The 13,008-nt window shown below is 37.1% G+C and overlaps 1 protein-coding gene across 3 annotated transcripts in view; it reads left to right on the top strand.

Moving 5' to 3' along the window:
• The window catches only part of TRIP4 (thyroid hormone receptor interactor 4), a 64,885-nt gene that overhangs the window by 28,261 nt on the left and 23,616 nt on the right, over window positions 1-13,008 (top strand). For all 3 annotated transcript variants that reach the window (XM_078448726.2, XM_060618305.3, XM_078448727.2), the window contains exons 8-10: window positions 4,062-4,188; window positions 7,569-7,756; window positions 11,645-11,769. In XM_078448726.2, the coding sequence (XP_078304852.2) occupies window positions 4,062-4,188; window positions 7,569-7,756; window positions 11,645-11,769 (440 nt within the window). The remainder of the gene's footprint in view (window positions 1-4,061; window positions 4,189-7,568; window positions 7,757-11,644; window positions 11,770-13,008) is intronic.

Raw genomic sequence — 13,008 nt, 5'->3', positions numbered from 1 at the left:
CGTCCCATAGCTCTTTCTAAGCAAAATATACAACCCAGAAGACAAAAAGACGAGATGTCAAAAAAATGTTTTAATGTTATTTATTTTTTTGAGAGATAAAGAGTGTGAGTGGGGCAGGGGCAGAGAGAGAGGGAGACACAGAATCCGAAGCAGACTCCAGGCTCCAGGCTCCAGGCTCCAGGCTCCAGGCTCCAGGCTCCAGGCTCTAGGCTCCAGGCTCTGAGCTGTCACCACAGAGCCCTATGCGAGGCTCTACTGCACAACTGTGAGATCATGACCTAAGCTGAAGTCGGAAGCTCAACCAATTTAGCCACCCAGGTACCCCTAAGACGAGATATTTTAAATAAAGTAAAAAAAATGCTACCAAGCTGAGAGAATATTTTAAACATTTTTAAGTCAAAAGAGGAAGATCTATAATATGTAAAGACCTGCAAATTAAAACAAAACATACCAAACCAGTAGAAAGACGAGCGAAGCCTAAGGACCATTTACAGGTGAAGAAATACAAATGACCAATAGAAATTAAAAAAAAATTTTTTTTTAAATGTTTCTTTATTTTTGAGAGAGAGAGAGAGAGAGATATAGTATAAGCAGGGGAGGGACAGAGAGAGAGGAAGACACAGAATACAAAGGAGGCTCCAAGCTGTCAGCACAGAGCCTGATGCGGGTCTTGAGCTCACAGACCATGAGATCATGACCTGAGCTGAAGTCGGACACTTAACCGACTGGGCCACCCAGGCCTCCCGGCCAATAGAAATTAAAAAAAAAATGTTCAACTACTGGGGCGCCTGGGTGGCTCAGTCGGTTGAGTGTCTGACTTCAGCTCAGGTCACGATCTCGCAGCTTGTGAGTTCGAGCCATGTGTCAGGCTCTGTGCTGACACCTCGGAGCCTAGAGCCTGGTTCGGATTCTGTGTCTCCCTCTCTCTCTGCCCCTCCCCACTCGCATTCTGTCTCTCTCTCAAAAATAAATAAACATCAAAAAAAATTTTTTTTAAAAAGTTCAACTAGGGGCATATGGCTGGCTCAGTCAGAAGAGCATGTGACTCTTGATCTTGGGGTTGTGGGCTCAAGTCCCATCTTGGGTGTACAGATGACTTAAATAAAACTTTAAGCAATAAATAAATAAATAAAATGTTCAACTAGTTATAAGGGAAATGGAGATTTTAAAACAATGTATCATTAAATTGGCTGAAATAAAAAATACATATATACAAAATACTACATGCATAGTCTGTGAGTATAGGAAAATGAATATGCTCTCTTACTGTGGATGGGACTATTAAAATGGTACAGCCTCAATGCCAAGAGTAAACCCTAATGTAAATTATGGATTTTGGGTGACAATGTGTCAGTGTAGGTTGATTAATTTTAACAAATGTACTACTACTCAAGTGAGGAATGGCTGATAATGGCAAGGTATGGATGTGTGGAGTCAGGGAGCATATGAGAAATGTGTGAACCTTCTGTTCAGTTTTGCTGTGAACCTAAAACTGCCCTAAGAAATAAAGTCTCATGAAAAATTCCCATCATGGCCAATTTCAAGTTACCAACATGAAGTCACTGAACATAGAGTTCAGAGACATGTGTATTGGCTCCAGCATAGCACTGAAAAGAAAGCACAGGATCTTCCTGTTTTTTGTTTTGGAAATGGTGTCTGTCTGTCTGTATGTCTGTCTCTCTCTTTCTCTCTCTCTTCCTCCCTCCCCCTCCACCCCCCTTTCTATTTCTTTCTCTCTCTTCCTCTCTCCCTTTCCCTCTCCACCCCCTTTCTCTCTCTCTCTCTCTCTCTCTCTCTCTCTCTCTCTCTCTCTCTGTCTCCCCCTCCATCCCCATCCCCTTCCCCTTCTCTTTCATTCTCTCCCTTCCCCTCATTCTCTCTCCCTCTCTCTTCCTCCTTCCCTCTTTGTCTCCCTCCCTCCCCATCCCTCCTTTCTCTTCTCATCCTCTCTCCACCCCTCTTTCTCTCTCTTTCTCTCCCCCCTCCCCCCCCCCCCAGTAGGATATTGGTAAACATAGTAATGCTTTCCACAAGGTTCAGTTTTGGCCTCCTCTTTCGGATCTGCCAAATCCATTGTAGAATTTTCCTAAACAAAGGTTGTTCTCTCCATAAAAGAAATTCTACCACTAGCTTCAAAATAATTATTTGTTCTTACCTATTACGTATGTGATACGTAAACATAAAGAGAAAAAAGTAAAATTATTTTTTGGTGATGGGTTTAGGAATTTTTCTTTTTTTTCCCATTAATTTGTATTTTCCAGTTATAAACTACCTTTATAATAACAAGTTATTTTTATGTTCAATAAAAAGTACATACAGCCCTTTAGAAGTTAAATTGGACAGTATCTCAAATTGTATCTTAAATTATGCGTACTTTTTGACTTACCAGCTATAACCAGGTAGTAAGATACTAGTTTCTTCGTCCCCTTCTCAACATTTAAAAAAAATATTTGCTCTTCTCACATATGAAAAATTGTATTTATTTTGTGAAAATTTTTATTTATATTTCTTTGTTTTGGTTGTATGCTGGTAAGTCTGAACATTCTAAAAATGTACTGATTAGCTACTTGTATTGCTTCTTATATAGGTTCTAGAGTTGTAGGTACATTTACCATTTATTATATTTCAAAATTATTTCCTTCTTCAGATCCCACTGTCCCCACCCTATTTTATTTAGACTCCCCTCTTCCCTCAAAATTCTTGGTTTTTTTCTTCTTTCTTTATCTCTCTCTTTCTTTTTTAGCTTTATACCTGTTGTGTTTCTGCTTTTTCCTTGGTTTGGAAATCTCTCCCACAATCTTTGCCTTTGAAATATCTACCTACTTGGTACAACACATGGGATTATAATAATAATCATTGTAATAACTCTCTCATAGTAGCACTACATCCTTCCATGTTTTGTTCATCATCTTCATAGCTATCTTAAACCTGCCATTTAGAGTCAAAGCTTCTTGAAGGCAAGAACCATGTTTTCCATACCTTATTTAAGTCGCCTTGCGTATAAAAGGTTCCTAACAAATATCTTTGGTCTTTTCTACTGGTAAAATCCTTTCATTATGTTGTGCCTCAGAATTATCATTATCCATAAACATTTGTCAAGCATCTGGCAGGGACATGGAGTATAGCAGTAGGTAATGTAGAGGTACTGGATAGAATAAGATACAGTTCCTCTAAGATCTGTGATCTCCTACTACCCTAGGATTAGTTCTACAGTCTTTAAATGGAAATCATCACATTCTTTTGTAAATTTAGAGCCAAAATAAATAGCAAACCATGGGCACAGGATAACATGGGATGTATCTGCTGTTTGTTTTTTAAAATATTTTTCAATATGTATTCATTTTTGAGAGAGAGAGAGAGAGAGAGACAGGGCATGAGTGGGGAGGGACAGAGAGGGAGACAAAGAATCCAAAGCAGGCTCCAGGCTCTGAGCTGTCAGCACAGAGCCCAATGTGGGTATCGAACCCACAAACCGTGAGATCATGACCTGATCTCAACCTGAAGTTGGACCCTTAAGCGACTGAGCCACCCAGGCACCCCGATGACTATTTAAATAGTAGGTGCTATAGGACTTCAGAGAAAGGAGTAAGCACTTTTGTGCTGGGCCAGTAGAGGACCTTACTACAACTTCTGGACCTTGAAACAAGGATAGAATCTAGGTCAGCCTGGAGGAGTGGAGAGGGCCTCCTGAGTGTGCAGAGGAGTAACGGAATGTGTTGAGTAAATAGGCAGCTATAGGATAAATACTCTGCTGTAGGTCAGACTATTTCTAGGCAGCTGTTCTAATCTTGGCATTTTTAGTAATCCTGTTAAACAGATGAATGATTGTAGTGTGCCCTACCTATTTTCTTAGTGTTCTGGAACTTTTACTAATTCATATTCCTTAGGGTTCTTGGAGTGAAGAGAAGGAAGTTGGTGATGGGGAGTAGGAAAGTTCATCCATGGACCCCTCTTTGAATTTCAAATTTTCTCATTGTTGAAGGATTTTATGTTGTGGTAAGTAAGGATATTCTGAGCATAGAACTTTACCAATTATTTCATCCTTTGGTTTGTCATCACAGACTAGATGAGACAATACAGGCAATTGCCAATGGAACCTTGAACCAACCACTCACCAAATTGGATAGATCTTCTGACGAGCCTTTGGGAGTTCTGGTGAATCCCAACCTGTACCAGTCCCCTCCCCAGGTTAGTGGACCTTTGCTGTAACTGATAATGAGAGGAGTTTGGGCCCCAATATTTCTCCTTTCAAGTGTGCCTCTTTCATAGACTTTAGATATCAGTGTGCTTTTTCAATACACCCACCGACCTTATTTTCTGTCCCCAGTTTTTTCCATTTTTTTGCAATACTTCTTACAAGTTGGCCTGTATTATCTTCTGAGTATTTCCCAAGAGAGGGTTTTGTTAAGTAAGAGACTGAGACAATAATCCCATGGTTCTTTTGTTGATGTTCTTTCTCTACCTTTTATAGAATATGAGTAGTCCCATAGAGTGGTGTTTTAAATTAATATGTTCATTGTTGTCATTCATTTTTCCATCATATCATTGAGCATCTATTATGTGCTATCATGATAGTAAGTGACAAACTGTATGTTGCTTCTATCCTCAAAGAACTCATAGACCAGTAGGGAGAAAAAAATCACATAAGCAGTTCTAATACAAATAGAGATATAAATAAAGTATGGTGGAAACCCAGAGAAGGGAAGTACCATTTCCAGTTGAGGATAAAAGAAGCTTTAATAGGGAAGCTACATTCATTAAAAGGAAATATCCAAGAAAATGGGTGTTTGGGGATGGTGGGGAAAAAAACATTCCAAGCAGACTGAACTGTAGGAATAAAGCATGGGTACATGAAAGCATGGCCTGTATATTTATGGAAAAATGAATGTAGGCTGCATAGATAGTGGTTATCAAAGGGATTATCCTGAGAAACAGACTAAGGTTAGGTAGGTAGAACCAAATCACTAAAATGTTTAAATGTTTAGAAATTTTTCATATTTTTATTTGGTATATAAATGTGTGCCATAGAAGGTTCTTCCGCAAAGAGATGCAGTCAGAGCAGTTCTTTAAACAGCCTAACTGTAGGTACTTGTTCAGCACTTTACACATGCCAGCTTCTTTGCCAGGTGCTAGAAAATTAAAAGGTAAAGGCCCAGCTCCTATCCTTAAAGACTTAGTGGGGAAACATGTTTGAATACAAATAATTTGAATTCCTTAAGATAGTTGCATATAATACTATATGTTAATTCTACTTCAATTAAAAAAAAGTGCAATGATAGACACATGTTGTGCATAGAGTAGGACTTTAGGAAAGTGTTCATAAACACTCTAGGAGTCACGAAAGAAATAGTGTTTGGGAGAAGACTTACAGGATGAATAACAATTTCCAATGAGACAAATCTAGGGAGAAAATTCCAGGAAGTTCATTTACAAAGGTTCAGCAGTTTAGGAGTATTGTAGGTTTGGTAGAACCAGAGGTAATTAAGTATTGTTAGAAGCTAAGATGAAAAAAAAAGTTGAGATGGACTAGTGGGTGTATTAGTTTCCTAGGGCAACCATAACAAAGTATCACAACTAGTTGGCTTAAGACAACAGCAATTTATTCTTTCACAGTTCCTTAACACCAAAATCAAGACGTTGGCAGGCCCACACATTCCCCGCAAAGGCTCTATAGGAGAATGCTTCCTTGCCTATTTGAGCTTCTCCTGGCCCCAGGCATCCCTTGGTTTATAGCGGGATCATTGAAATGTCTGCCTTCGTCTTCACATGGTCTTCTTCCCTGTTTTTGTCTATGTGTTCTTTTTTTTTCCTAAGGACAGCAGTCATTGGATTTGGGGTCCACCCTAACCCAGTATGACCTAATCTTAATTTGATTACAAATGCACAACTATTTCCACATAAGGTCACTTTCACGGGTTCTGGGTAGATGTAAATTTTAGGGGGGGATACTACTCAACCCAAAACAGTAGGCAGCATCTTACCATGAAAGGCCTTATGTCTCATGCTAAGGAGTTTGGTTTTATTTCAAAGTAGGCAAAGAGAAGTCCTTAAAGAATTTTAGTTGAAGATTGGCATGACTTCCATGCCTGTATAGAGAGATTCGAGGGAGGAGTAAGACTAAAGCAGGGAATTTGCTAAGAAGGTTATTGCAGTAGTATATTGGGGAGCTGATGAGGGCCCAGGTTAGTGTAGTAACACTAGTAGGACAGTAGAGAGTTACTTAAAGGCTAAAAATGTAGATGAGACCAGTTAGCAGGCTCTGTAATAATATCAGTGAAAGATAAGAGGTTAATTTGAGAAAGTGGATGTGGGAATAGAGAAACAGGTAATATAAACTATAACTGTAGTAGAGATAATACAGTGAATGTGGACCTCAGAATTGTTCAAGTACCAACATGTTTATGAAATCACTTATTTCCCCTGTAATGGATGAGTCCTTCCTCTATATTCCCAGTTAAGGGCTTCTATCCCCAGGTAGTATTTACTTAATTTTGCTTTATATCTTGGTTAGCTATTTATGTGTTTTTCTTCAACTAGGATCATAAGTGCCTTGAAAGAAAGAACTGTACCCTTTTTATACTTGATGTGCTTTTTACATGGTCAAGTACTGAATAAATGTTTGTGTTTTTTTTAAGATATGAAGCAGTTGATTAGAGTCATAAAATTATATTACATTATTCTTAAAGATGAATTTAGTCCAACCCCATCATTTTATAATTGAGAAAACTGAAACCTTTAGAGGTTAAATGATTGCTTAGAGTCTCTAAACTACCACTCTAGTTTTTTCCCCCTATAAATTATCAAACAAGTCAAAAAATTAAGACAACTAACCAAAAACTTCATCTTAATAAAGACCTTTTTTTTTTTTTTTTTAATTTTGAAGACTTTCAGTCTTCTTGTTCTGGAACAAACATGAATCTTTGTCATTCTGTGACAGAACTGCCAGGACACATCAGTTTTCTATATTACCACTGTCCTATAATTTTCTCTTCTCTTCATGTAATGGGGGGCTTGTTTCAGTAATTCTCCATCCTTTCTGTAAGAGACAGGTTGTTCCTTTCAGGGTAAGAGAGTATGTCTTGCATCCAACAGTCATAACTACTGCCCCTGATAGCATCTGATTGGCTTTATCACGGTCCCAGCATGTGACTCTGCCTTTAAGCACATGAAAGGTGTGTGGACCAAAATTTGGAACCTTCATTTAATGCAGTTATGTTGGGAAATTGTCCAGAATCCATTATGGATCATTAATAAGTTTACAGTAGAAGTAATTATAGACCTTATACCTGGTCTGCTTGTTGTATTTTTGCTGGAATTAGGAATCTACGTATGGAGATTTCAGCATTCTAATTATCTTTTAAGATAGGACCTTGTTATCATATCTACAACTCCTTCTGAATTTATACCTACACCTCTTATGTCCTTGTTTCAAACAAAGGTGGGATAAACTTTAAGAAAATGTGCCCAGTATGATTTCCTCATTGTTAACATTCATCTCATTTTGTATACCTACCCCAGGTTCTTGCCTTGTCAGACAGAACTGTATATTTGGTTTCTTTTTTGTGTAGTGGATAGACCAGACAGGTGCAGCCTCACAGAAGAAGGCTTTCCATTCAGGAGGATCGGAACTAGAAATGAACTCCTATCGGCACCAGTTGCGAATCCAGGACCAAGAATTTCAGGAAGGCTTTGATGGTGGCTGGTGCCTCTCTATGCATCAGCCCTGGGCTTCTCTGCTTGTCAGAGGGATCAAAAGGTAAGGACAGAAATGAATCTTGCCAGTGGAAGATTTTACAGTGACACAAACTTGATTTAGAATTATGGATTAGAATTCATTTTCCCCAATATAGTGACGATTTATAATACTCTTCAGCACATAGAACTTTAAGCAGTATATTCATGTTACTGATTTGGTAGTAGTGTTTTTACTGAATAGCTTAAAAAAAACCTGAGGTTAGAAAGGCTAAGGATCCTAGTCATAAAAAAAGAATAAAATACCAGTTTTTCCATCTTCAGAATGAAGTCTCTTGACAAAACTTCTCTTGGCTTTGCCTTTGGAATATAGTATTCAACAACATTAATGATTTGATCTTATTTGAAATGCAGTTTTTATGGCTATTTATTAATTTTTTTAAGACAACAGCCCAACTATGTTTTTTTCTTTCATATATCTATGTATTAATCTGACTAATCATATGAAAAACTACTTGTCTAGAAAAATGAGGGATTTAAGAGTTAAGTTGCTTTATTACAAGGTTGAGTGGTTGTACCTATTCATGATGGTTAGAACTTAATGTTCTATGGTTTCATGTTTCTTCTCAATTCAGTTTTATTTTATTTTTTAATTTTTTTATTAAAAATTTTTTTTTAAGGTTTGTTTATTTTTGAGAAAGAGTGTGAACCAGGGAGGGACAGAGAGAGAGAGGGAGACACAGAATCTGAAGCAGGCTCCAGCCTCTGAGCTTCAGTGCAGGACCCTGTCCCACAAACTGTGAGATCATAACCTGAGCTGAAGTCAGACACTTAACTGACTGAGCCACCCAGGTGCCCCTATTTTATTTTAAATTTTTTATTTATTTTTGAGAGAGCTCAAGCGGGGGAGGGGCAGAGAGAAGGACAGAGGATCTGAAGCAGGCTCCACACTGACAGCAGCATGCCGGATGTGGGGCTTGAACTCACGAACCATGAGATCATGACCTGAGCTAAAGTTGGACGTTCAACCAACTAAGCCACCCAGGTGCCCCGCTTCTCAATTCAATTTTAAAAAATATTTTTTTCAGTGCATCTGGCTGGCTCAGTTGGTAGAGCATGTGACTCTTGATCTTGGGGTTGTAAGTTAGAGCCCCACGTTGGGTATAAAGTTACTTAAAAATAAAATCTTTAAAAAAATAAAAAAATAGTTTGCTTTTATAAATATAAATAGGAAATTGGAAAATACGGTGAAGTAGCTAGAAAGAGAAAGATCGCCTATAATCCCACCACTTAGAAACACCTACTTTTAGAATTTTAGAGGGCTTATTTATATTTATTTTCCTGTGCTGTTGTATAGTGAGGTAATAAAATATATTTAGTATTTTACTTCTTTCACTTATCATTACAACATACTCGCTTTCCCTTTTTTTCCAGTTTTATTACAATGTAATTAACAAATAACATTGTATTAGTTTAAGGTATCAACATAATGATTTGATATATGTATATATTTTTAAATGGCTGCCTCAGTAAGTTTGGTTAATATCCTTTACCTCACATAGTCACAAATTTTTTGTTTCTTGTTGTGAGAACTTTTAAGATCTATTCTCTTAGCAGCTTTTAAATATACAGCACAATATTGTTAACTATAGTCACCATGCTGTACATTACTTCCGCAGGACTTACTTATCTAATACCTCAAAGTTTTGACTATTTTTACCCATTTACCTCTGGCAACCACCACTATTTTCTATCTATGAGTTTGTGTTTTTTCAGATTCTGCATATAAGTGAGATCATACAGTATTTGTCTTTTTGTCTGATTTGGCACAATGCCATCAAGGTCTGTTGTAAATAAAATGGCAGGATTTCCTTTATTTTTATGGGTGAATAATATTCCATTATGTATATATACCACATTTTCTTGATCCATTCATCTATCAGTGGGCATTTGGTTGTTTCCATATCTTGGCTATTATAAATAATATTGCAGTGAATTTGAAGATGCAGATATCTTTTTGTTCCTTTTTATTCTATCTATTAGAATTTACTATGCCTGACAGTGTCCTAACTCATAACAGTAGTAATATACTTAAATAAATTTTTACAGTTCTAAAAGCAGCAGTAGCTCTATAAAATAGATAAGGCCAGTATTATTACAGTCTTGCACAAATGAGGACACTTACGTAAGGACACTTTATAGATAAAGTAGCTTTCTCTGAATTAAAAGCTAGTTAGTGGCAGAGATGGAACTTAAGTTCAAGTTTTTAGTGGTTTTTTCCAGTCTTACTGTGTAAGTTTCAGTCATTTGTCTTCTGAAAGAAAATTTTTTATTGGCATTTAGTATCAATCATTTCTACTTTGGTGTATTCATTATTAGGTGTGATTTCCTTCTTTCATTACGGTGCCTTGTCATTTTTCTCCCTTCTTGAAGGTTAGGTCTTCTTGCTTTGGTTTGTAATTGCTTTTTAGTTCATGTGTGTGATGCCATTAGAACAAATGTATGTGAATCTGCTTCTGCTCCAGGGCAACTAGACCCTCAGGTATCTGTTCTTACTCAGTTTTCTACAATTTGGGTGTCTTTTCCCTCTTCCAAAGCAGAAAACTAAACAGCTCGCTTTCTGCTGAGAGAATCAGAATGTTTACATTTCTCTCCTGTTTTGGATCTATATTCTTCAGATTTTGTTACTGAAAAGAACAGATGAGCAACATCCAGCTCACAATCACGAATCCCACGGAAATAAAATGAATGATTCTGCCACATTTGTGAGACCATTTTCCCAATAACCCTTCAGATTATTTGGTGTGGAGGGAAGAACGATACTGATTAGTTCTTCATTTTTTGATCACCTGCTATGTATGTGCCTGGCACTATTTCAGTTCATCTATATTGGAAAATGAAGGATAGGAGAAATTCCCTATTTCCCATTGTAAGAATAGTGTAACAGCAGTATATTATCAAGGTATTTTATTTGATTGGAACTAAAAGAGAAACATCCTTTTTTTTTTTCTTTTTTCTTATTTATTTTTTGAGTATAGTTGACACACAATGTTACATTAGTTGCAGGTAGACAGCTTAGTGATTTGACAAGTTTATATACATTATGCTGTGTTCACCATAAGTATAGCTACCATCTGTCCCGTTACATTGCTATTATAAAATCATTTTATTCGTTATGCTGTGCTTTTTATTACCGTGACTTAACTCATTCTATAACTGGAGTCCTGTATCTCCCTTTCTCCTTCACTCATTTTGCCCAACCTCCCATCCCCCAGGAATATCTTTTTGTAATCCTTGGAGAGTAATTAAGTTCTCTTGGATGCATTGTTATTCCACCTAAAGATTCTTTCAAACTAGTCAAGTTGTTTAATTATTTACAAAGAACATAATCCTTTATAAAATACTTAGAAAATATAAATGAATATGGTTGCAATTTAAAGAGTGAAGATGATAAACATTTTTATTTACTTAAATTCTATAAAGTGACAACTATAAAAGTACTATTCTTAGAGATTTGTGTGTTGGTGAAGATTTTTCTGTTAGGTTAGAAAACAATTAACAAATCTTCCAAGAAAAAGTTAGCCCGTGACTCAAAGAACATCAAGGATTTCCTTTTTGTGGAACAGTTTGGATCCCTTAAAAGTGTAAGATTTAAATGGTGGAAGTCACAAGGCTAGTGAAAGATACAAGTCTGACTTACAGAGATGGAGTTAAAAATAGGACCTGAAAGAGATCATTGTCTTTATTCTGATGACAGGAAAAGCTAGAGAACAGGGTTCATACTCCATTTAAGGGTATTGTGTTATAATTATGTTTTTCACACAAAATACCCCTCTTTGTGAGATATCTTCTATAGATCTCTTGGTTTAGCCGGGTGATTTGCTATATTAGATGAGATCCTCTGGGACACTAGAATTTAGATCCTTTCTACTAAATTTGTAATTTTTTTAAGGGTGGAGGGCAGAAGTTGGTACACTCCTCACAGAGGACGTCTTTGGATAGCAGCCACAGCCAAAAGACCCTCCCCTCAAGAAGTCTCAGAACTCCAGACTACATATCGTCTTCTTCGTGGGAAAGGTGACAGACATATATTCTCCATTCAGTATTACTTGATGGAAAGGAAAGAAGTTCATCTTCTTTCACCCCCTTCCTCCTCTGACTTTTTTTTTTTTTTGGGAGAGGGAAGTAGATGAGAGGGACTTTAATCTTTGTGTACGTTTGTTTGTTTAGTGGCAAACCTGGGCACATGTTCAAAGCATTCATTCATCAAACAGTGCAAATAAAAATATTAGTTCCCAGGGCGCATGGCTGGCTCAGTCAGTTAAGCATCTGACTCTTGATTTCAGCTCAGGTCATGATCTCACCGTTCGTGGGTTCAGCCCCCACATCGGGCTCTGCTCTGGCAGCGACTAGCCTGCTTGGCATTCTTTCTGTCTCTCCCTTTCTCTCTGCCCTCCCTTGCTCACACCTGCTGTCTCTCTCTTTCAAAATAAATAAATAAACATTAAAAAATATGCCTATCAGTTCCCAAGACCAGAAATCAACCAACTAGTTTTAATTTAAGAAAATTTTCTTTTTTAAAAAATTTTTAACTGTGAGAGTATAATGACTTTTATAAACTCTGGGATCTTTAGATTGGGAAGAACAACCACAATAAGAATTTTTTGAGGGGACTGACTCAAATAAACATCTGCTATGGGATTTGGACAGGTCAGAGTTGGTTGACTTAACCATTATATTTTGGGAATTACCCCCAAGCACATCATATTTGGATCCAAAAAAACTGTTTCTGACTCTTAGATGTCTTGTTTTTCTTCCTCTTACCTAACTCATACACTTGCTTTGAAGGTAGAATGAGAGGATGATTATAGAACTACCTTTAAAAGTTTTAAGGAAACCAAAACTTGAGGAATCAAAGGTGCTTGTTTCCTTAAAAGCACAATGTTTTGACTGATATGACTAGCTTGTTTTAAATTTATGTTCTGTCATTCTTTTTTTTGCTCTCTCTCTCTCTCTCCCCCTGTGTTCTATCATTCTTAAATGTTTTACTACCCTTTTTGGTTTTTCTCTTCACAGCTGTAGCTTGTTTCCAAAACCCATCGCCACCAAACTCCAGGTTAATCCAATTGAGTATAGGTGGAATGATTTTTTTGGAGTGAAGTTGTAGGGTCCTTGAACTTTTTTTGGAGTGAAGTTGTAGGGTCCTTGAACTTTGATGGTGTAAGGGTAATTTTTTTTATAGCTTAGAATGTAGATAGTGGACTATGCCAGACACTCACTAAATTTGTTGCTAAAATGCAAACACTTGTGCTAAAT

Source organism: Panthera onca, chromosome B3 (genome assembly GCF_046562875.1).
Source record: "Panthera onca isolate mPanOnc1 chromosome B3, mPanOnc1 haplotype 2, whole genome shotgun sequence".
In the NCBI taxonomy this organism is placed as follows: Eukaryota; Metazoa; Chordata; class Mammalia; order Carnivora; family Felidae; genus Panthera; species Panthera onca.
Note: the sequence above shows the minus strand (reverse complement) of the source record. Positions and strands in the feature narration are given on the sequence as shown.